Source organism: Dendrobates tinctorius, unplaced genomic scaffold (assembly GCF_039654945.1).
Source record: "Dendrobates tinctorius isolate UK_male_01 unplaced genomic scaffold, ASM3965494v1 ptg000293l, whole genome shotgun sequence".
NCBI classification, from domain to species: domain Eukaryota; kingdom Metazoa; phylum Chordata; class Amphibia; order Anura; family Dendrobatidae; genus Dendrobates; species Dendrobates tinctorius.
The window spans coordinates 16,193,724-16,219,061 of NW_027361960.1; the positions used below are offsets into that span (position 1 = coordinate 16,193,724).

Consider the following 25,338-nt stretch of genomic DNA (forward strand, 5'->3'; position numbering starts at 1 on the left):
TGGAGGATATGTATGATGGGTATATGGACGTGGGACTATGAGATGAAGGATGTGTGATGGGTATATGGGCACTCGACTATGGGATGGCGGATATGTATGATGGGTACATGGGCACGGGACTATGGGATGGAGGATATGTATGATGGGTATATGGGCATGGGACTATGGGATGGATGATATGTATGATGGGTATATGGGCACGGGCCTATGGGATGGAGGATGTGTGATGGGTATATGAGCACAGGACTATGGGATGGCAGATATGTATATGGGCACGGGACTATGGGATGGAGGATGTGTGATGGGTATATGGGCACTGGACTATGGGATGGAGGATATGTATGACGGGTATATGGGCACGGGACTATGGGATGGCGGATATGTATGATGGGTATATGGGCACGGGACTATGGGATGGAGGATATGTAGGATGGTTATATGGGCATGGTACTATGAGATGAAGGATGTGTGATGGGTATATGGGCACTCGACTATGGGATGGCGAATATGTATGATGGGTATATGGGCATGGGACTATGGGATGGAGAATATGTATGATGGGTATATGGGCATGGGACTATGGGATGGAGGATATGTATGATGGGTATATGGGCACGGGACTATGGGATCGTGGATATGTATGATGGGTATATGGGCACGGGACTATGGGATGGAGGATAATTATAATTTGCTATAACTAACCACAGTTAGTTACTATGCCCGGGCAGCGCCGGGCTCTTCAGCTAGTACTATATACAGGAGGAGATGACACACAGATATACACTACAGTATATACAGAAGAAGATGACGTACAGCAACAATTTTTGTGCAATATAACCATTATAATTTGTTATAACAAATACACCACAGTTAGTTACTATGCCCGGGCAACGCCGGGCTCTTCAGCTATTCTTAAATAAAGCAGAAATTATATATTTTTATTATTTTAGCTTCCTGTGATGGCATACAGAGTGAAGATGAGTGGGAGGGAAGATGTTTGAGTTGTGCCACAAGGTATCTGTCTGATTGGTAATACTAATATTATCATCATTTATGCTATTTTATGTGGTCTGCAGCTTTCAAGACGTTAGCAATATAGCCCTTGTAGCTACAAGTACTGCACTTGAGTTATTGTATCCTCAGTCACTATTCATTGGAGCTTGGAACAATTTTTGTATCTGTTGCTGGAATGTGAGTTGTAAATTTAGACAGCTTTCAAAATTGCTTGAGGGCTATTTTAGTTGAGGATTATGATTGGTTGGTTTGGTGGTCATATTCAATTAGGGTGTCAAATACACTCCTTTGTGGAAGTTCATGTCCCAAAAAGGGGTGTAGAATTCCATGGTGCTGAACAGGCTGAGGTTTAAAAGTGTATATTCCAAAGCATCTGACAATGGTAATGTCAACCATCTTCAGTGGGTCACTGCTGCCCTTTAACAGGTTTTCTTTGTCTTAGAAAGAAAGTCTGCAGTCACTCTATGTGACTGTACTCTGCCAAATTGTGATAGTGTGCAATTCCACAATTTGTCTGTTTTCCAAGTAGCAGTGGACAACCACGTGACTGCATGTATGTAATCTGCATACTTGCGGTGATGTGATGACAAATCTCATCCAGTTTTTCTCAATAGAATTTTTTAACTCTGTAAATATGTAAAGTCAAAGGGTGCCATGTTTTACAATCTGGCTTTGTTTTGTGTCTTTCTTTTACTATAGTTTATTTTGTTTTATGGTAGAGAAAGAATCTATCCCATAAGGAAAAGTATTGTTTTATTTTTTTCATCTTTTTGACATGTCTCAAAACATACCTGAACAGATGACTCCAGCATCTTCAGAGTGATGGCAATTATGGGCGCCCCAACCACTGTGACTACACTGCCACAAGTACTGTTCAGTTCCTGAACACTGCACATTATCAAGCAGAATGCTACCAGAACCTTGTCCAAAATATGCAGAGTGTAAAGCAGAAATTCCATATCCACAGCCCATCTGTCTGCAGACAACATGTGCATTATTGATGGTCCAAACATCGTCACAAACTGTTCCCCATTGATTGCCGTAATAGATCTCAACCCGTCCAGAGCATGGATCGGTGCCATCAACAAGTCGCATAGGAAGAATTTCTAAAATAAAAATAAATAGCTTGATAAGGGAAACATTTTATATTTATACAATTCATTTATCCACCATTCACTATAGCTGCCCATATGCAAGTCCAATTAATTGCTACAAACAATTTACAATGACCAGAATCTAATTCCTAATCAGGCGGATTTCAGCCCACACAATGGAAAATTACTATGTATTGATATTGCTATTTTTGAAAAGAAAAGTCCATATTGCAGCCATAATGGTTGTCACTTTTGAATTGATTATATTAAAACTGATGCAGAAATGTGATTCTGTCAGCATATTCTCTAAATTAATAGAGATAGTTTTACAATTAACTCATGTGAAGCTGATTCAAAAGTGACAACTATTTGACTCAATTTTTTTTCCACAAAAAGGTGCTGCAGATGAATGTGGGGTTCTATAAGTCAAGATGTCTTAAAGTGAGAGTAAAAGACAAAATGAAGGGATAGTGACTAATGTTTTAACTTCTAATTAACTAAAATGTAGGCTTTTCTATGCCTTAGATGGAAATCTTCAATCACTTACACTGGAAGCAATTAATCATTTGCAGAATGATTATTCATTTATTACCTAATATGATCTAATAATTATTTTGTGTGCAAAAAGTGAAACACCAAGCAATGACTGATAAAACGTTAGCTAATAGTCTGGAAAACTGATCACTAAAATAGAGTAATTTTGAGGGAAAATAACCTAGACTGTGACATAGCTTTCATTGCCATGTGTCGCAAAATTTTTGCCATGATTTAGGAAAATCTCATAAGCCACAAGGTGTGAATGTAGTCTGAAACTGGTTTGACATTTCTTTGTGCATCCCGAGATTGAAACGTATGCCTGATATGGGCACTCTTAGGATATGTGCACACAACATTTTTAAACCCTGAGTTTTTGAAGCAGAAGACACTTCAGGTAAATGCTTTTCCTGAAGCGACTTCTTTGATGTTTATTGGGTCATGCCTGCTTTACCACAGTCTTCTTTTTTTAACGAGAACCTTTCTGCAAAGTGTTGTAATGTAAAGTAAAGATATGGCTGTCATGGCACAGCTGTAAAGGTATGTTTCCACCCTCAGGATTCCATCAGGATTTGCTGTGGATTGGACACTGTGTACAGCCGCAGCGTCTAATCCGCAGTGTCCAGATGTTACAGCATAGTGGAGGGAATTTTATGAAATCCCGTCTCCACTATGCATGCACGGCCGCATCTGGCGGCCCGGCGTAACCGGACATGCGGCGCGTCTTTGTAGACCGCAGAATGTCTATTTATCTTGTGGAGACGCTCCGTCTCCTCAAGATAAATAACCCAGTCTATGAATAGGATGCGGTATCACTGCACATACAACAGGGGGCGGAGTTTTGGACGAAGCCAGGTATCTGCTGCATACCCTAATACTGATTACATTAATATCTCCTGGTGAAGAAATCCGCTTTGTGGTTCTTCTTTAATCAACATTTGAAGTTTTCTGCTAATTAGATTTTGGTACACAAGGGCTGGACTGTACACTGGGTCTTCCCCTCCCTGTCTATGATTCCCCTGCCTCTCTGCTTGACAGCTTCTGAAGCCTGAGGCTCAGAAGAACTGAAAATATGCAAATCAATTTCTTTTAGACATTGCAGTGCATATGCTAATGCTTTTCAGCATATTTATGCACTTTTTCAGGTGGTTTTCAAATCGTCTCAAACACATGTTTTGTTCATGCAGTGGCATGTAAAAGTTTGGCCACCCCTGGTCAAAATTACAGTTATTGTGAAAAGTTAATCAAGATGAAGATGAAATAATCTCTAAAAGGCCTAAAGTTAAAGATGACACATTTCCTTTATATTTTAAGCATATACATCAGCCGACCCGTGTATAAGCCGACCCCCCCTAATTTTGTCACAAAAAACTGGGAAAACTTATTGACTCGCTTATAAGCCTAGGGTGCACAGTGAGTGGCCCCAGTTTTGCTGCACAGTGAGTGGCCCCAGATAATGAGGACAGTGAGTGGCCCCAGATAATGCTGCACAGTGTGTGGCCCCAGATAATGTTGCGCAGTGAGTGGCCCCAGATAATGCTGCAAGGTGAGTGGCCCCAGATATTGCTGCACAGCGAGTGGCCCCAGTTTTGCTGCATAATGAGTGGCCCCAGATAATGAGGACAGTGAGTGGCCCCAGATAATGCTGCACAGTATGAGGCCCCAGATAATGCTGCACAGTGAGTGGCCCCAGATAATGAGGACAGTGAGTGACCCCAGATAATGCTGCACAGTGTGTTGTGGCCCCAGATAATGCTGCACAGTGTGTGGCCCCAGATAATGCTGCACAGTGTGTGGCCCCAGATAATGCTGCACAGTGAGTGGCCCCAAATAATGCTGCACAGTGTGTGGCCCCAGATAATGTTGCACAGTGAGTGGCCCCGTCATGTTGCTGCTGCTGCCACTGCCTCCGTTACAAAAAAAACCCAAAAACTGTATACTCACCTCCTGCTGCCCGCTGCTCATCAGCGTTGCCGGCTCAGGAACGGGGACAGGTGAAAATGGCTCCCCCTGTTCATGCTCACCCCCTTACAGCGCTCCTCTGCAGCACAGCCCCTGCTTGTTCCATGTTCTCAGCGCCGCTGTGCTCTTCCTGCTTCAGTGGTCACGTGGTAACTCTCATTAAAGCCATAAATATGCGCAAATTCATGAGTTTAATGAGCAGTACCACGTGACCCCTGAAGCAGGAAGAGCGGGGGGTGCTGAGAACATGGAGCAAGAAGTGGGGATGCAGAGAAGAGCCAGGAGGGGGTCAGTATAATCTCTGACACCCCCGATCCCCCTCCCCCGCCGACCCCCCGGTATAGGACTCGTGTATAAGCCGAGAGGGGGGGGGGGACTTTCAGCCCCAAAAAATGGGCTGAAAATCTCGGCTCATACACGAGTATATACGGTACTTAAAAACTTCCTTCTCACCCCCCAATGGGGGTGGTCTTTGTTGTTATTTCTCATTCTGGGGTCCTCTACCAGAGGCCTGGGAGTTTGAGGGTTCTGCCCAAAATCTTAGTTGTTCCCAGCAGTGCGCTTTTCTGGACAGATGTTTCTCCTGGGATCTGTTGTAGACATTCTTCTAACTTAGGGGTCACTGCTCCAAGTGCTCCTATCACCACTGGAGTCACTGTTGCCTTCACCTTCCACATCTTCTCCAGTTCTCCTTTGAGGCCCTGGTATTTCTCCAGCTTCTCATATTCCTTCTTTCTGATGTTGCTGTCACTTGGCACTGCCACATTTATTATCATTGCTCTCTTCTGATCCTTGCCTACTTTGACAATATCTGGTTGGTTAGCTTACACCTGCTTATTTATCTGGATCTTGAAGTCCCACAGGATTTTAGCCCTTTCATTTTCCACCACTTTTTCTGGATTCTCCCACCTGGACTCAGGGGGGCTTATCCCATATAGTGTACAGATATTTCTGTATACAATTCCCGCTACTTGGTTGTGGCCTTCAGTATGCGCTGTTCCTGCTTGCATTTTGCATCTTGCTATTATGTGTTGAACAGTTTCTGAGGTTTCTTTGCATAGTCTGCACCTTGGTTCTTGTCTTGTGTGGTAGATTCCTGGTTCTATGGATCTGGTACTTAGTGCTTGCTCTTGTGCCGCTCTGATTAATGCCTCTGTGCTGTCTCAGAGTCCATCTTTCTCCAGCCATTGGAAGGATTTCTCCATGTCTGCCACCTCCATTATCTGTCGATGGTACATCCCATTGTTGTTGCTGCCATAGGCATTCTCTCAGCATCTCATCTTTTGGTGCCATTTTTCTGATGTATTCCTGGATACTCCTTCTTTTCATCCATGATGGTGGATTGAATGCTTATCAAGTCTCGACCACCCTCCTTTCTGTTGGTATACAATCTTTGGGTGCTAGACTTAGGGTGGAGACCTCCATGCATTGTGAGGAGCTTTCGTGTCATCACATCTGCAGCTTCCATTTCTTCTTTTGGCTAGCATACTATGCCAGCAGGATATCTGGTAACTGGCAGGGCATATTTCTTGATGGCATGGATTTTATTCTTTCCATTGAGCTGGCTCTTCAAGACCCGTCTTACCCTTTGATGGTATTTGGATGTTGCTGCTTTCCTTGCCTCCTCATCATGGTTACCATATCCCTGTTGGAGGGCAAGGTACTTGTAGCATGTCTGTACATCTGCTATGTGCCCTGCTGGTAATTCCACTCCATCAGTCTTGACTACCTTGCCTCTCTTTATTAACAACCAGCCGCACTTCTCCAGTGTAGCACCGATGCCTCGGTTTACCTCCCGGTCTGCAGGTCTCCGAGCACGGTTCTAAAGGTGCGCGCGCTCCCAATCTCTTAAAGAGGCAGCACACCATTCTCTGAATTAGGTTTTAACTAATGGGTGAGTGTCTCGCACTATTTCAGGCACCTCTGCCCTTAGGGAGGTGCCTGAGCAACAAGTGTTTCCTGTTGCTATTACCAGGTTCCTGTACCAGCGTGCCAATACTCCACAAGCATCTTGCTAACTCTGGTTTGTCTCCTCAGAGTGCCTGCCGAGTCTCACTATATCTCTTTGGGCTACCTTCTACTTGTTTGGGGTCTAAATGGAGGTAGCTTCTTACGTCCCTTGTGCATTCCAACCTTGCCCTGTTTGAGGGGTCTTGCTACAGGTGTCTGGGGTTCGCTTAGTGATGCCCCCTTTGGAGCCCCCCGGACAGTGGCCCTGTGGGTCCACGAAAATTTCATTAAACGAATGTTCACTTCACCATCTGTGCCTCTGTTTCCATTTGTTACATCCAGTCTGTCGGACATCCACAATGTCTTCACTGTAGATCCTTGTCAGGTGGATCAGTGAATTGATGTCTTGTTCAATTTTTGCATACAGCTTGATGTTATTCATGTAGAGGAGGTGGCTGATGGTGCTTCCACTCTTGAACTTGTATCCATAGCCAGACTCTGCAATTATCTGACTGAGGGGGTTCAAGCCTATACAGAACCATGAATGGGGACAGTGCATCACCTTAATATATGCCGCATTTGATGGTCACTTGTGCTAGTTGTCTTGAGTTGACTTCCAATGTTGTTCTCCATTGCTCCATTGAGTTTCTGAGGAAGGTTCTTAGTTTCCTGTTGACATTGTAGAGAGCCAACCCTCACAGATCTATGTGTGTGGCATTGAGTCATAGGCTTTCCTGTAGTCAATCCAGGCTGTGGTGAGATTGGTCTGTCTGCACCTTGAGTCTTGAGCGACTTGCCCTATCTACTAGGAGCTGGTGTTTAGAGCCTCTGGTGTTGGTCCCAATGCCTTTCTCAGCTGGATTCATGTACTAGTTCATATGATTCTATAGCTTGGTGGCTATGATGCCTGACAGGAGTTTCCATGTTTTTGTATGGCAGGTTATTGAGTGATAGTTCAATGGAACTGTTCTTTTGTGAGGATCCTTCATGATCAGCACTGTTCTTCCTTGTGTTAACCAAGCTGGGTGGTGGCCTTCTTGTAGCAGTTGGTTCACCTGCTTTGCCATGCGTTCATGTACTGCTGTAAACTTCTTTAGACAATAGGTGTGGATCATGTCTGAGCCAGGTGCTGTCCAGCTCTTCATGTTCTTGACCCGCTGTTGGATGTCTGCTTCTGTAGTGGTGACTGGTTCTTGCTCTAGGTGGTTGCTGTATTTCATTCTCAGATCTTGCAGCCACATTGCACTGGTGTTGTGTGTTTTTCCTTCTCCCATGTGTTCCTCCAGTATTGTTCAGTCTCTGCTATTGGTGGAGTTGCTGCCTTTGTGCTGTTACTCTGTAGTTGGTAGTACACCTTGGATGGTTCTTTGGAGAACAGGGCATTTATCTTCTTGGCCTCAGCTTCTCTAGTGTATCTACCTAGTGTTGTAGCGAGTGCTGTGAGCCTTTATCAGTCTCTAGGGCTTCATTTGGGGTCAGGCCTTTGTACTTGTCCAGCTTGGTCTCATTCTTGATCTTTACACCCTTCTGTATTTCTGTTAGTTGGCTGACTTCCCTTTGTGTCACCTTGATCTTTGTCTCCAGTCTTCTTTTCCAAGGGGGGGGCACATATTTCTGTTGTTCTTGCTGGTTGTATAGCCCAGCTTTTCCATGATTGCTGAGGCAGTAGCATAGATCAGTTTATTAATTTGAGTTATGGTGGTGGTAGGTACTGATGCAAGTGTTCAATGGCATCTTCTAGCAAACTGTCTGGTGGTGTTTCTTTGCTGAACTTTGGCAGTCTATCTCTGGTATTCATGTTATTTAGTTTACCATATTTTTCGCTCTATAAGATGCACTTTTGTTCCCCCAAATTTTGGGGGAAAGTGGGGGGGTGCGTCTTATAAAGCGAATCTGTGTGCTGTTGTGCTATATAGAGGGGGGGGCGGCTCTGGCGTGGAGTCAGGGGGCTGGGGTGGGCTGGCTAGGGGCTGCAGAGACAGCGGGAGGTCCTGTGCTCCCGCTCATTAGGCTCATGTAATATTCACTGCACCCGCTGTCTATCACCTCGGTGCTGAAGCAGTGCCGAGTTGGTAGACAGGGGAACAGTGCATATTACATGTGCCTGCACTCACCCCCAGTCACTATAGACACCTACTGATGATTGCTACTGCTCCCAGCTCCCCCGTGGCTTTTCTGTGTCGAGTCTGCTGTCATCCTCCTCCTGCAGGGTGCGCCACAGCAGCAGCTCATTCAGGCAGCACATCGCTTCAGGACCTTATATGATGTGACCAATAGGACCTGTGGTCACATGACTCCCAGTGTGCACTGCAAGTCACGTGACCGCAGCTGAGCAGCTCCTATTGGTCACATCATGGAAGGTCCTGTAGCTACAATGTGCTGCCTGAATGAGCAGCAGCTGTGCGCCCTACATGAGGAGGATGACAGCAGACTCGACACAAGAAAGCCACGGGGGAGCTGGGAGAAGGAGCGATCATCAGTAGGTAAGTTAACTGTTTATTATTTTAGCATGTGCTTGCCAGCAGGGGGGGAATATATGGAGGGGGGACAATGTGTGCCAGCAGGGGGGAATATATGGAGGGGGGACAATGTGTGCCAGCAGGGGGGAATATAGGGACGGGGGACGATGTGTACCAGCAGGGGGGAACATAGGGATGGGGGGCCGTATGAATGCCAGTAGGGGGGAATATAGGGACGGGGGACAATGTGTGCCAGCAGGGGGAATATAGGGACGGGGGGCAGTGTGTGTACCAGCAGGGAGGCATATAGAGAGAGGGGGGCCATGTGAGTGCCAGCAGGGGGGCATATAGTGACCGGGGGGCCATATTCAGGATGGGATGGGGGGCTAGGTGCCAGCACAAGGAGGCAATGTGCCACGATGGGGGTTATATAAATACCAGGATGAGGGACATATATGGTATATGATTTGAAAGACGGACACTGGCACTATAAGACACTCCTCCATTTAACATAAAAAAAACATTTTTTTCTCTTTTTCTTCACCAAATTTGGGGGTGCGTCTTATAAAGCAAAAAATACGGTACCTAAGATCTTCTGTTTCATATCAGCTGCAGTGATCTCTAGTTGCAGGGTTCTATCAGGATTTTAGGGGGTTGCACATGTTATTCGTCCAGGTCTTCATGTGGGGTGGCTCTGCAGTACAGTTGATCCATCTCAAGTTGTGATAATAGCTTTCTTTTTATGATATTGAAACATTGGGTGACTAGTTGTTTCTCAGTCAGTGGACATGCAGGTCTTGTATCCATCCAGAGTTTCCTCATACGCTTCATATATCCACTCTCATTTGGTCTGCTGTTATAGTAGCATTTCATCAGATCCAGGTTCTCTTGCCTTGTCCATGTATGGTTTGGTCCAGTAGCCCATTTATCATCAGATTGTCCTGGTTCCTCGACATCTGACGCAGACCTTGTTAATCCATATACACACAGGTGCTTCTCACAAAATTAGAATATCATCAAAAAGTTAATTAATTTCAGTACAAAAAGTGAAACTCATATATTATATAGTCATTACAGAGTGATCTGTTTCAAGTGTTTATTTCTGTTAATGTTGATTATTATGGCTTATACCCAATGAAAACCCACAAATCATTATCTCAGTAAATTAGAATACTAGAATACTTTATAACACTAGCTTGAAAAATGATTTTAAAATCTGAAATGTTGGCCTACTGAAATGTATGTTCAGTAAATGCTCGCAATACTTGGTCGGGGCTCCTTTTGCATCAATTACTGCTTCAATGCACCATGACATGGAGGTGATTAGCCTATGGCACTGCTGAGGTGTTATGGAAGCTAAGATTGCTTTGATAGCAGCCTTCAGCTCGACTGCATTGTTGGGTTTGGTGTCTCTAATCTTACTCTTCACAATACCCCATAGATTTTTAAGGTCAGGTGACTTTGCTGGCAAATCAAGCACAGTGACACTGTTGTTTTTAAACCAGATATTGGTACTTTTGGCAGTGTGGACAGATGCCAAGTCCTGCTGGAGAATGAAATTTCCATCTCCAAACAGCTTGTCGTCAGAGGGAAGCATGAAGTACTCTAAAATATCCTGGTAGACGGCTGCACTGTCCTTGATCTTGATAAAACACAGTGGACCTACACAAGCAGATGACATGGCTCCCCAAACCATCACTGATTGTGAAAAATTCACCCTAGACCTCAACCAGCTTGGATTTTGTGCTTCTCCACTCTTCCGCCAGACCCAGGGACCTTGATTTTCAAATGAAATGCAAAATTAACTTTCATCTGAAACAACACCTTGGGCCACTGAGCAACAGTCCAGTTCATTTTCTCTTTGGCCCAGGTAAGACGCTTCTGGAGTAGTCTATTGGTCATGAGTGGCTTGACACAAGGAATATGACACCTGTAGCCCATGTCCTGGATATGTCTGTGTGTGGTGGCTCTTGAAGCAATGACTCCAGCAACAGTCCACTCCTTGTGAATCTCCCCCAAATTTTTGAATGGCCTTTTCTTAATCCTTTCAAGGCTGTGGTTATCCCGGTTGCTTGTGCACCTTTTTCTAACGCACTTTTTCCTTCCACTCATCTTTCCATTAATATGCTTGGAAACAGCACTCTGTGAACAGCCAGCTTCTTTAGCAATGACCTTTTGTGGTTTACCCTCCTTGTGGAGTGCGTCAAATCATTTTTCAAGCTGGGGTTATAAAATATTCTAATTTACTGAGGTAATGACTTTTGGGTTTTCTTTGCCTGTAAGCAACATTAACAGAAATAAACACTTGAAATCAATCACTCTGTTTGTAATGACTCTATATAGTATATGAGTTTCACTTTTTTGTATAAGCCGACATGAGCATAAGCCAAGACCCCTAATTTTGCCACAAAAACTGGGAAAACTTATTGACTCGAGTATAAGCCTAGGGTGGAAAATGAAGCAGCTAATGGTAAATTTCACAAATAATAATAGATACCAATAAAAGTAAAATTAATTGAGACATCAGTAGGTTAAATGTTTTTGAATATCCATATTGAATCAAGAGCCCCATATAATGCTCCATACAGTTCATGATGGCCCCATAAGACGCTCCATAAAATATACGCCCCATATAATGCTTCACAAAGGTTAATGATGGCCCCATAAGATGCTCCATACAAAATACGCCCAATATAATGCTGCACAAAGGTCAATAATGGCCCCATAAGATGCTCCATAGAATAATATGCTCCATAAAGGTTATGGCTCCATAAGATGCTCCATAAAGGTTATGGCCCCATAAGATGCTCCATAAAGGTTATGGACCCATAAGATTCTCCAAAGAATTGGCCCCATATGCCACTGCTGCTGCAAATAAAAAAAATGACATACTCACCTCTCTTTGCTGGGGGGGCCAGGTGCTGGTGTCGCTGCTGGCTCAGGACCCCGGCATCTGCGATATTCACCTGTCCCCTTTCCACTGCCGCACACCATTCAGTCTTCCGGGTCCTCTGTCAGTGACTGTTCAGGCAGAGGGCGTGCACTAACTACGTCATCACACCCTCTGACCTGAACGTCACAGCCACAGGATGCAGAGGATATAGTTGTGCACGGCAGTGGAACGGGGACAGGTGAATATTGCATGGCTCCCCCAGTTCTCCTCATCATACTCATCCCCTCCTGTGCAGCCCCTGCTTCTCCCATGGTCTCAGCACCACAGCCCTTTCAGTGTTCAGCGGTCACGTGGTACCACTCATTAAAGTCATGAATATGCGCATATACATGACCTTCATGAGTGGTACCACGTGACCGCTGAACACAGGAAGAGCTGCGGCGCCGAGACCATGGGAGAAGCATTGGCTGCAGAGACCATGTCAGGAGGGGGTGAGTATGATCTGACACCTGCACTCCCCCTCCCCCACCGACCTGACTCAAGTATAAGCCGAGAGGGGCACTTTCAGCCTTAAAAAATGGGCTGAAAATCTCAGCTTATACTCGAGTATATACGGTATATACGGTGACATATATATGTCATTTTTTTACAGTTTAAAAATTACAATGAAATGAGCCAATGCAAAAGCTTGGGCTCCCTTAGAGATTTGTGTGCTCAGATAACTTTGACCAAAGTTTCAGACCTTAATTAGTAGGTTATGCCTTGTTCACTATCATTGTTAGGAAAGGCCAGGTGATGCAAATTTCCCAGATTTATAAAAACCCAGCTTCATCTAACCTTGTGCCAAAAAACAGCAGCCATGGGTTTTTCTAAGCAGCTGCCTAGCACTCAGAAAATGAAAATAGTGAAGGCCAACAAAGAAGGAGAAAGCTATAAGAAGATTGCAAAGATTTTTCAAGTTGCCCTTTCCTCACTTGAAATGTAATTAAGAAATGGCAGTTAACAGGAACAGTGGAGGTCAAGATAATATCTGAAAGCAAGCAAAATTTCAGTGAGAGCTGCATGTAGAATTGCTAGAGAGGCAAATCAGAACCCTCGCTTTACTGCAAAAATCCTTCACAAAGATTTAGCAAAATCTGGTACATTCTCTGCTGTACAGAAACACCTGCACAAATATTATTATTTATTATTAATGCACTTTTTATTCCATGGTGCTTTACATGTGAGGTATAAGTTGAACAGAGCAGGTCAGATATGACCTTGGTCAGATGCGACATCATTTGAAGTGTGACATCTTTAAAGTGTTTCATTAGAAATGTACCAAAAATAGTTCAGAAAATGGTCAGAAGGTAAGAATAACCACTGCTTTCTAATTTTAATTGCCTTTCTTTTCTTACCCTGCTCTTTAACCATGCTTACATTTGCCCTCACTGTTTTTGCTTCACTAATCTTCACTCTCCTTCGCTGTCCCCAAACCCCTGCACCCTTGAACAAAATAACTATCTCCCTCTCTCTCTTAGGCTGGTTTCACATTTGCGTTTGCGCATGCGTTTTTTTTTCCTATACTTTGCATGGGATGCGCTTATGTGCGCATACACATGCGTTTGTACGCGTTTTACCTGTTGCATTTTTTGAGTGTCCGACTTGCCTCAAAAAAACGCATGCGCGCGCAATGCGTTTTTTTACAGCAAGACACCCATTATAAGTCTATGGTGAGCATATGTGCGCATTGGCATGCTTATGTATGCGTTTTTTTGCACATGCGTTTTTTTTTTACCATTAGTTTAGACAATGGAATTTAGGGGTTTGGGTTAGAGTTAGGGTTAGTTAAGGGGGTTTAGGGTTAGGGTTAGGGTTAGGGTCAGGGTTAGGGTTAGGATCAGGGTATGGTTTGGTTAAGGGTTAGGGTTAGGGTCAGGGTTAGGGTTAGGGTTAGGATCAGGGTATGGTTTGGTTAAGGGTTAGGGTTAGGGTCAGGGTCAGGGTTAGAGTTAGGGTTAGGGTCAGGGTTAGGGTCAGGGTTAGGGTTAGGGTTAGGGTTAGGGTCAGGGTTAGGGTTAGGGTTAGGATCAGGGTATGGTTTGGTTAAGGGTTAGGGTTAGGGTCAGGGTCAGGGTTAGGGTTAGTGTTAGGGTCAGGGTTAGGGTCAGGGTTAGGGTTAGGGTTAGGGTCAGGGTTAGGGTTAGGGTTAGGGTTAGGGTCAGGGTTAGGGTTAGGGTTAGAGTTAGGGTCAGGGTTAGGGTTAGGGTTAGGGTTAGGGTTAGGTTTAGGGTCAGGGTTAGTTAGGGTTTAGGGTTTGGGTTAGGGTTAAGTATGGTTTGGTTAAGGGTTAGGGTCAGGGTTAGGGTTAGGGTTAGGGTTAGGGTTAGGGTCAGGGTTAGTAAAGTCATGGTTTGGGTTAGTGTGAGGGGCCACCTAATGTTGGAAAAAAACGCAAACGCGGTAAAAACGCACTAAAAACGAATACAAACGCATAAAAAGGCTGCGTTTTTTTCATGCATGCTCATAAAAATGCTTGAAAAAAACGCAGCAGTTGTATGCTTTTGTATGCGTTTTTTCAATGCGTTTTTTGCGGGAAAAACGCGCTGCAAAAAAAAGCAAGTGTGAAACTAGCCTTACCCCCATACCTCGCTTTATCTGAAGACATACTCCTTAACCTCAGACCTCTCCTACTAAAATATAATACAAGTGGATCACTCTCCCTCACCCACCTGCTTTCCCTGTCTCTGCTTCTTCTCACTGCTGGTGACATATCCCTCAATCCTGCCTCCCCGCCTCATACATCCCACTAATCTTCATCCCTATCTTTCTCACACAAAGAGAAACTACTGCAATCCTTCACACTTAAAACCTGTGCCACTAACCCCCACCCTCCCGCTCCCTCTCTCTGGAGCACTTTGGAATGCCCCCTCCATCTGCAACAAGTTCTATGCAATCCACAACCTCTTTACCTCCCACAACCTTTCCTTCCTGGCCCTCACTGAGACCTGGCTGACACCCCCTGACACGGCCTCCCCTGCGGAACTGAGTTACGGTGGTCTCCACTTTACCACACTCCTCGCCCTGGCAACAGACATGGTGGAGGAGTGGGTTTCCTTCTTTCTAAAAATTGCTCCTTTAACCCTATTCACCCCTCACCCTACCTTATCCTCCCTTTTTTCTAGGTTCCCCCTGTCTGTATCTACTCTCCCTTTAATCTCCAAATGGCTGTCATTTACTGACCACCGGGCTCAGCCACTGGCTTCATTGACCAATTCTCCACCTGGCTCCTCCACTTTCTCTCTGCTGATATACCCACCATCATCATGGGGGACTTCAACATCCCCATTGACACCCACCAGCCAGCAGCCTCCAAACTCCTGTCACTTACCTCATCCTTTTTACTTACTCAGTCCTCCACAGCCCCCACACAGACGGACATACTTTAGACCTCATCTTCACCCGCCTCTGTTCCCTACCTAATCTCACAACCTCTCCATTCCCCCTATCTGACCACCATCTACTCACCTTCTCATCCTTTTTCTTCTCACCTGCCCCCAATGTCCAGCCACTAGCATATCCTTCCTTGCAGAAACCTCGCACACTAGACACTCACAGGCTATCAGACTCTCTTCTACCTCTGTCCTCCATATCTTCACTCCACGATACTGACACCGCCACCGTTTTCTACAATGCCACCCTCACATTAGCCATAGACTCAGTCGCCTCTCTCATGCATAGCAAAGTGTAGCAAACCAATAGGCAACCCTGGCACAACAACCTCACCAAAAAACTTTGACAAGCATCCAGGGTCGCAGATCGGCGTTGGAAGAAAACACGTCTGCCAGACGACTTCACTGCTCTCAAACAAGCTACACTTGCCTTCAAATCAACCCTCACCTCTGCTAAACAGACCTATTTCACAAACCTTGTATCTTCATTATCCCACAACTCAAAACAACTGTTCAGCACATTTAACTCTCTCCTTCCCCCACTACTACCACCTCCAACTCACTCATCTCTCACAGCCAAAGCTAACAGACAGTTCTCCATCCTCCTCCTCCTCAACCTGTCCTCTGCCTTCGACACAGTAGACCACTGCCTACTGCTACAGATTCTTTTTTCCCTTGACATCAAAGACCTTGCCCTGTCCTAGATTGCCTCATAACTTTCTGACCGCACATTCAACTTTTCCCACTCTCACACTACCTCCTCATCCCGCTCTCTCTCTGTTGGAGTCCCCCAAGGCTCTGTCATGGGGCCCCTACTTTTTTCCATCTACTGTATACCCTTGGCCTAGGACAACTCATAAAGTCCCAAGGCTTCCAATACCACCTGTATGTGGACGACATTCAGATCTACCTCTCTGGCCCAGATGTCACCTCTCTGCTGTCCAGAATTCTGGAGCGTCTATCAGCCATATCCTCCTTTTTCACCTCTCGCTTCCTAAAACTCTATGCAGACAAAACTGAACTCATTATCTTTGCTCCATCTCAAGTATCTTCCCTACTCGATCTATCTATTATGGTAAATATCATCACACTTTCTCCCGCACCTGAAATCCGCTGCCTCAGAGTAACTCTCGACTCTGCACTGTCCTTCAAACCACACGTCCAAACTCTTGCCACTTCTTGTCGCCTCCAACTTAAAAATATTTCCAGAATCCGTCCCTTACTCAGCATTCAATCTACTAAAACTCTTGCACATGCCCTCATCATCTCCAGCCTTGACTACTGCAACACTCTCCTCTGTGACCTCCCTGCTAACTCTCTTGCACCACTCCAGTCTGTCCTCAACTCTGCTGCCCGACTAATCCACCTCTCTTTTCGCTACTCCCCTGTCTCTACCCTGCAAATCCCTCCCATCTCTCCCAATTCCCCCTACAAATCCAGTTCAAACTACTAAAACTGACCTACAAAGCCATCCACAACCTGTCCCCTCCCTATATCTCTGAACTATTCTCCCAATATCTTCCCTCACGTAATCTTCAATCCTCCCAAGACCTTCTACTCTCCTCCACACTTATTCTTTCCTCAAACAACTGCCTCCAAGATTTCTCCCAAATATCCCCCATCCTCTGGAATTCCATGCCTCAACACGTCCGATTATCCACCACCCTCAGATCCTTCGAACGGAACCTGAAAAAGCATCTTTTCAGGAAAGCTTACAGCCTGCAATAACCATTCTGCCGCCTCACCACCAGAGCTGCTGCACCCTTGACCTTCTGTCTCTTCCCCACTAACCTGTAGAATGTAAGTTCGCAAGGACAGGGTGCTCTCCCCTCTGCACCTGTCTGTCATTGTAAATTTGTTTACTGTTAACAATATCTATAACTTTGCATGTAACCCCCCTTTCTCATGTACAGCACCATGGAATTAATGGTGCTATATAAATAAATAATAGTAATAATAATAAAAAGGACGAGTATAAATAATAAAAACAAGTACAGTTATCTTAATACAAGTCATGACTGGTACAGGAGGAGTGAGGACCCTGCCCACGAGATACAGTAGGCAAGGATAGAGCTGGTCATGCAGTTGTTTGGTCAATCGGTGGTTACTGCAGGTTGTAGGCTTGTCGGAAGAGGTAGGTCTTCAGATTTTTTTGAAGGTTTCCATGGTAGGTGAGAGTCTCATATGTTGTGGTAGAGAGTTCCACAGTAGGGGTGATGTGTAGGAGAAATCTTGTATGCGATTTTAGGAAGAGGAGATAAGAGGGGAGTAGAGAAGAAATCTTGTGTGGATCGGAGGTTGTGTGCAGGTAAGTACTGGGAGACGAGGTCACAGATGTATGGAGGACACAGGTTGTAGATGGCTTTGTATGCCATGGTTAGGCTTTTGAACTGGAATCTTTGGGTAATGGGGAGCCAGTGCAGGAATTGACAGAGGGGGGAGGCCAGGGAATAGTGGGGGGACAGGTGAATTAGTCAGGTAGCAGAGTTTATAATATATTGGAGGGGCGCAAGAGTGTTAGATGAGAGGCCACAGAGGTGGAGATTTCAGTAGTCAAGGCAGGAGATGATGAGGGTATAGACTAGGGTGTTTGCAGATTCTTGATTGGGAAATGTACGGATCCGGGAAATATTTTTGAGTTGAAGTTGGCAGGGAGTGGAAAGGGCTTGGATATGTGGTTTGACGGAGAGCTCAGAGTCAAGGTTTACCTAGAGGCAGCAAGCTTGTGGGACTGGGGAGAGTGAGCAGCCATTTACTTTAATGGATAGGTCGTTGATAGGGTCGAGTGAGATGGGGAAAGATGATGAATTCTGTTTTGTCCATAAGCTTTAGAAATCTAGCGGAGAAGGATGAAATAGCGGACAGACATTGTGGGATTCTGGTTAGTAAGGAGGTGATATCTGGTCCAGAGATGTAGCTCTGTGTGTCATCAGCATAGAGGTGATTATGAAAGCTGTGAGATTCTATGATCAGTCCGGGGCCGAAGGTGTAAATGTAGAAGAGCAGGGGTGCTTGGACTGAACCTTGGCCTACATGAAAGAGTAATCGAAGAAAACCTTTCCTGCATCCTCACCAAAATATTCAGCTTCAGAATGATGCAAAAGAACATCTAAACAAGCCTGGTTTATTTTGGAAACAAGTCCTGTGAACCGATCTGGTTAAAAAAGAACACACAATGATCACAGGTATGTGTGGAGAAAAAAGGGCACATAATTTCATGGGGATGGATAAATCATCCTTTGGGGTTGTGCTGCAGCCAATGGCAGGGGGAACATTAAATGGGTAGAGGAAAAATTGGTTTCATGAAATTTCAACACATTTTTGATGCAAACATAACAACATCTGTAAAAAAGCTGAAGCTGAAAACAGGATGGCTTCTACAAATGGATAATGATGCTCAACACATGACAAAATCCACAATAAACTATCTCAAAAGGCACAAGCTGAAGGTTTTACAATGGTCCTCACTGTCCCCTGATCTGAACATCATTTAAAATCTGTGGTTAGACCTCAAAATAGTAGTGCATGCAAGACGACCCAGGAATCTCACAGAACTGGAAAAATTTTCAAAGGAAGAATGGATGAAAATCCTTAAAATAAGAGTTGAAAAACTCCTGGCTGGCTACAAAAATCATTTACAAGCTGTGATACTTTCAAAAGGGGGTGCTACTAAGTACTAAAAATGCAGGGTGCCCAAACTTTTGCGTCAGCCCATTTTACTTTTTATAGTTTTTAAAATGTAAAAGATGAAAATATATGTATATTTTTTGCCTAAAATACAAAGGAAAGATAATTTTTAAATGTAGTCCTTTTAAACATCTTTTCATTTTAAACTTAACGGTTCACAATAACGTCATTTTGACCAGGGCTGCCCAAACTTTTACAGGCCACAGTATATTCTTAGGGTACTTGCACACAAAATTTTTTGAAACAGTCAAAAAAGAAACTATTAGACACCGCTACAGGAAATTATGCTTCTTTGCAGAGTTTTGGAGGAGTTTTTCTATTTCAGGAAGCAATTTTGAATAGTTAATAGGGTATGTGCATCCTTGTCTTTGAGCCAAATTCATTAATCCCAGGATTTTCCATGCCGGTCTTGATGAGGGGGTGTTGTAGAGTCAGATGCATGCCTCCAGTCATGTACTGGATAGACATTTGTGTGCTAGAGTCAGATGAAATCACTCCAGTCAGGTACTGGATAGACATTTCTGGTATAGGCAATGCCAAAGCTCATCAAGAATTAAAGCAGTTGTAGTGTCCTGCCCCTGCCATACACAAGTCCCGTCCCAACTGCACTCTTTTCAGAAACGGCATGACAATGCCAAAATTAGCAAAATTCAGACTTATGCCTAAATTTTGCTACCTTTCAAAGCTGTTATGCCAGAATTCTGGCGTGAAAGCCTTGATGAACTGAGTTTATTTAGGAGTACAAACCAGGAGGAAACTCCAAGGTTTTGAAAAGTTTTCAGGAGGATATGGAGAGTTTTCACTGCTCCTGCTAAAAAAAACCCTTAACAAAACTCCTAGGATATACGCACACAGGCTCGGGTTGGTCCATAGGGTAACAGGGTAATCCCCTGTTGTGCGTGCCTGTGCAGATCTGGGACCCTAACCCCACTGTATGGGCAGTACTTGGCATAATTCACTTGATTCACTCTGCACAGAAAAAGGCAGCATCTCATCATTCATTAACCAAAACTATCTAGTTTCTTATTATATAGAGATATGTGAACAAGGGTAATGTATTTTGTATGCAGGTGAAAAGTGGGCTCCCCCAAAGTCAATATCACTGGTGGGCCCTTGGCACCTCAGTCCAACACTGTATGCATACAAGAACTTAAAAATGTGGCGGAGCTGTCAAGGTTTTTTTTCTACGTAAAGCTTCAGGAAAAATCTGCCTGTCTTCTTCATGTAGGAGCTTTGTTGGTGTTTTTGCCATCGTCTTTTATGTTGGTTCCACTACTGGTGTCTTTTCCAAATACTGGCTATTGGCTATAATGAAGAAGAATGAACATGTTACGTTTTTTAACACAGTTTTCAAACCGTGAAGTGGTTAAAAGAAGGAGCAAATGGCTCAACAAGTGCACAGCAATCTCGTAGTTACCTACACAATATTTATTTTCTGCCTCTTTTTGGCAGCAGCATTTTCAGTTGGGATCAAGGCAGAATCTGCTTGAAAAAGATGTTGTGTACACATCCTTAAAGTGTTTTAGATGGGGTTTTAATATCTGGACAGTGTTAAAAAAATGTCTAATTTATAACAGTAACTTATGCTGAATGAAAAATTTGCTACATCTTTAATAGAACTTTACACCACATGTTGGTATGCATACTTGGCATCAATAACAACAGATTTTGGTGCATTTTTTGTGAATGATATAATAATCTTAAACTACGACTCTTTTCCTCTAATCTATCTAATCTAAACCTAATATTGAAAGAAGCACAAAACGTGTGAAAAATCTAACCTAATATATGACATGCACAGATTGTAAGACACTTTTTGCATCAGAAGCACATCAGAACATGGAATATAAATGATGAAGGCAAAGTAATACTGTCAACTCAAAATAGTTTTTTATGCAACAGCAGAAATCATTAGTGTCTGCATTTTCGAAAACTGCTACAAACCCTTAGTTATCTATCATAATAGGCATGTATAAGAATAGTTTACTCCACTAGTAATGTTCATGATGGAATGACAGCAAAAATGGTGCTGCGTTAGAAGTTTGCCAAGCATCAACAGTGCCTAAGGCTCTGTGCCCACGTTGCGTGTTAAAACGCACAATGAAAACTGGACTCCTTCCCAGAAATCGCGCGTTTTTTTCAGCGCGATTTCACCGTGATTTTACCACGATTCTGTTTGCGATTTTGCTGCGATTTTCTCAAGCACTTTCCAAGCGATTTGAAGCATCGCTTGGAAAGTGATTGACAGGTTGGTCACGCTCGTCAAACATAGTGTTTGACATGTTTGACAAGTGTGAGCAGCTTTTTACTATTGAGGCCGCCTATGCGGCTTCAATAGTAAAAGATAAAATGTTAAAAATGATAAAAAAATAAAAAATCGGGGTATATTTACCTTCCGACGTCCTGCGCTGCCATCCCGGGCCTCAGCGTTCCCAGTAATGCCTTGCGAGACCTGTGATGACGTTGGTCTCGTGTTACTATAGCGATATCGCGAGACCACTAGAGTCACGCGAGACTACGTCATCACAGGACCTTGCCGCAAGGCATTACTGGGAACGCTTAGGCCGGGAATGCAGCGCGGGACGTCGGAAGGTAAATATACCCCGATTTTTTATTTTTATTCTTTTTTTTACAGGGGTATGATGCCCAGGGCCTGGAGGACAGTCTCCTCTCCTCCACACCGTGGGTACCAACCGCACATGAGACGCTTAACTTCCCGCATGGTGGGCATAGCCACATGCGGGAAGTAAGTGATTCTCATGCATTCCTATGGGTGCAGAATCGCGGCAATTCTTTGCAATTCCGCACAAAAGAATGATCATGCTGCGATTTTTTCCGCGATGCATTTCCGCCACGGAAAAAAGCGCAGCATTAGCACAGCATGTGCGGAATGCCATAGGAATGCATGGGAGGCGTTCTGTACACGATTTTTAAACGTTTTTGCGCCGAAAATCGCGGCAAAAATGCTTAAAAATCGCATCGTGGGCACACAGCCTAAAAGATACTTTTTTTTCCATTCAAAGTTTCTAAATATGAATTACCTGATTCAGTTACATAGAAGAAATCTGTGAATGAATAGAAAATGTCAGTTAGTTAAAGCTAATCTACTCAAACAAGTTGTCCATAATGTAATTAAAATGCATATTTTAATTAAGATGAATAAGGATGACCAGTTTCAGTAAACTGTTGTCCCAGGGTGCAGTTTACTGTAAAAAAAAATACAATTTTGCTTTACTTATTCTCCTGAAGTCCAATGCTTTGTCTCTACTGCTGCTGGTCTCCGTTATTTGTCTGCAACGTTCTTGACATGTCAATAATTGAGCTCAACTGCTCTGCCAATATGGAAGGCATGAGTTTCTGATTCAGTGACTGGCTGCAGCACCGTTGATATGACGTCAACGCTGCAGACAAACAGCAGCAGCAAAGACAGAGCATTGGACTCCAGGAGTTGCTTTTTCACACTGAACTGTGCATGGGGACAAAAGCTTACTAAAACTAGTTCGGCTAAGGTGCCACGATGAGTATTTGGGGTGAGTGCTTGATGTTGCATATTTGCGATACTCAAAAAAAAATCAAGCATCTTATTGTTCCAGCAAAGTGGATGGAATTTATAGAAATATCATCATGCCCATTTTGCTTTTTTTATGCTGTGTAAACTAACCTGCTGTGCATGTTTAAAATCCACAACACATCAATTTCTCTTGCCGGCATGTTGATTTTAATGTGCAGATTTTCCCCATAGAATTGAATTAGATGTATAAAATTGGCAGGTAAAAAATGCACATGCACGTTCAAGGGTTCTTCTGTTGCGGAAAAACACTAGAAACGTATGTAGTCCACACATGATTATCTTTGTCAAAGCCACATACCACCAAGTATCAGGCACAAAGTAGATTTAAAACATGACAGACCAACAAGAGAGAAAAACAAACAGCATCATAAATACGATAAAAGCACAAATGAAAAAAGTGCAATGAAAAAAAAACACAAGCAACATAATTAAGCTAATAGGTACAGAAGTGCTACAGAAAATCTACAACCTCAAAAACTGATCAAATACTGATCGAGAGAACAAAGTGTTAATGTAACAGCTAATGAAATGCCTTTGGCTTAGGCCGGTTTCACACTAGCGCATTTTCAACGCGCGCACGGCCGGGGGTAGCTCCGCCCCCGATCCGGCTCTCTGCCCGGCGTGCCCGCCCCTTCCTTGTAGCGCCGCCTCCTAGCGGACAGCGGCGCCTGCGATCGGCGCACCCTATCTTTAGCATAGGGTGCGCCGATCGTGCGCAGGTCGTGCGCTAGTTGCGCTTTGACCTGCGCTGCGCACTTTTGACGGTGCGCCGTGCGCGCCAAAATCGAACTTTTCGGATTTTGGCGCGCACGGCGCACCGTCATAAGTGCGCAGCGCAGGTCAAAGCGCAACTAGCGCACGACCTGCGCACGATCGGCGCACCCTATGCTAAAGATAGGGTGCGCCGATCGCAGGCGCCGCTGTCCGCTAGGAGGCGGCGCTACAAGGAAGGGGCGGGCACGCCGGGCAGAGAGCCGGATCGGGGGCGGAGCTACCCCCGGCCGTGCGCGCGTTGAAAATGCGCTAGTGTGAAACCGGCCTAAGGTGTGTGTGAAAAATCACCTATGCACACTAGCACATCGGCTAGCCTTGGTCTTTGTGCTGTACAGGAGGGAGGGTGACTACATTATTAAATGGGAAGTCTATAATGAAAAAAAATGAACTTTGCTCATCTTGGAAAAACCCTGTGAATGTAATCTCATTTATAAATAAACATGTCTGGTCAATACAAAGAATTGGCTCATTATCTACTCCAAGGCCAAGCAAACATTCATGAACCACTGAAGGATATATTCTGTACAGGTTGTAATCAAACTATGGAATTCCCGTCCTATATGATATGGAAGATACCATAGTAGCATTTAGAAAGGGGCTAGATGCTTAGTTAATAACAAATGCTATTGAGGGGTGTGATTCATCAAGATATTAAGGATGTAAATTTGATGGAGAAAGATTGATCTTATTTGTGCCTGCTGAAGCATGTAAGGGTGTACTTCTGCTCTCTGTGTGTTCCCCCTAATGGTTTTGCCATACATATAGTGGTGCAAAATTCTGAACACAATACACACAAAGAATTGCAAATCTGAGTCATTTTTAATTGTGGATGTTTACCTTTGTTTAGACGAGCGGGCTTCTTAGATTCTGTACAAGAAAGTGAAGTCATTAATACAAAGCATTAAAAACAGGACATAACTGAGCAGCTAAGTATATAATACATTGTGATATAAAAGGTTCTTTAAGTATACAAACATATAACATAACAAGTATGAGATAAAGCTTTTACTGTATGGATAATTAATCTTATGTAGAGTTGAGCGAAACGGGTCGAAAAATTTCAAAAGTCGCTGACTTTTGGCAAAGTCGGGTTTCATGAAACGAAACCCGACCCTAGGATGAGGTCGGCCACGAGGTCGGCGACTTACGCGCCAAAGTCGCGTTTCAAAAGTTTGTTTTGCGCTCTTTTTCAGCCAATCAGGATCCACGGACACTGTGGGCAACGTGATGACATAGGCAGGGGTCACCACCATCTTTCAGAAGGGCATGCAAGTGATTGGCTTGCTTTGGTGGGCGTCACAGGGGGTATAAAAGGGCGTGCACGCCGACCGCCATCTTACTTCTGCCGATCTCAGTATAGGGAGAGGTTGCTGCTGATTCTGTAGGGAGAGCGTTAGGCAGGGAAGAAGACAAAAAAACTGCTTCTGCTGCTAGCAATTTGGCCTGCACAACACACCAGTCACTGTGTGTGCAGTGCAAGGGGAGGCTATATAGTGGTGTATCAGTGGTGTTGGTTGTTGGGCTGCCTTCTAAGGCTTCCTGACATTCCTGCATTGCTGTTTACCCACTGCTCCGCAAACTGCTTTTTTAAAAGCAATCCCAATTTTTTTTTTTTGTCCTGAGAAGAAAAAAAAACTGCTTCTGCTGCTAGCAATTTGGCCTGCACAACACACCAGTCACTGTGTGTGCAGTGCAAGGGGAGGCTATATTGTGGTGTATCAGTGGTGTTGGTTGTTGGGCTGCCTTTTAAGGCTTCCTGACAGGCTGGCATTGCTGTTTACCCACTGCTCCGCAAACTGCTTTTTTAAAAGCAATCCAATCTCCCTTATCCTCTAGTCCCTTTTGTCACAGCTGTGCCATCGAGCCTGTGACATAGCGCTCAGATATCAGTGGGCCTCACACAATACAAAACTGTCCACAAGTGTCTGCAGAAATTCAAAATCTCCCTTATCCTCTCGTCACTTTTGTC

The 25,338-nt window shown here is 44.2% G+C and overlaps 1 protein-coding gene across 14 annotated transcripts in view; it reads right to left on the reverse strand.

The window, feature by feature from the left end:
- The window catches only part of LOC141072913 (scavenger receptor cysteine-rich domain-containing protein DMBT1-like), a 490,185-nt gene that overhangs the window by 397,953 nt on the left and 66,894 nt on the right, over positions 1 to 25,338 (reverse strand). For all 14 annotated transcript variants that reach the window (XM_073560164.1, XM_073560162.1, XM_073560161.1 and 11 more), the window contains 3 exons: positions 24,207 to 24,236; positions 22,066 to 22,089; positions 1,806 to 2,120 (listed from right to left, as the gene is read on the reverse strand). In XM_073560164.1, the coding sequence (XP_073416265.1) occupies positions 1,806 to 2,120; positions 22,066 to 22,089; positions 24,207 to 24,236 (369 nt within the window). The remainder of the gene's footprint in view (positions 1 to 1,805; positions 2,121 to 22,065; positions 22,090 to 24,206; positions 24,237 to 25,338) is intronic.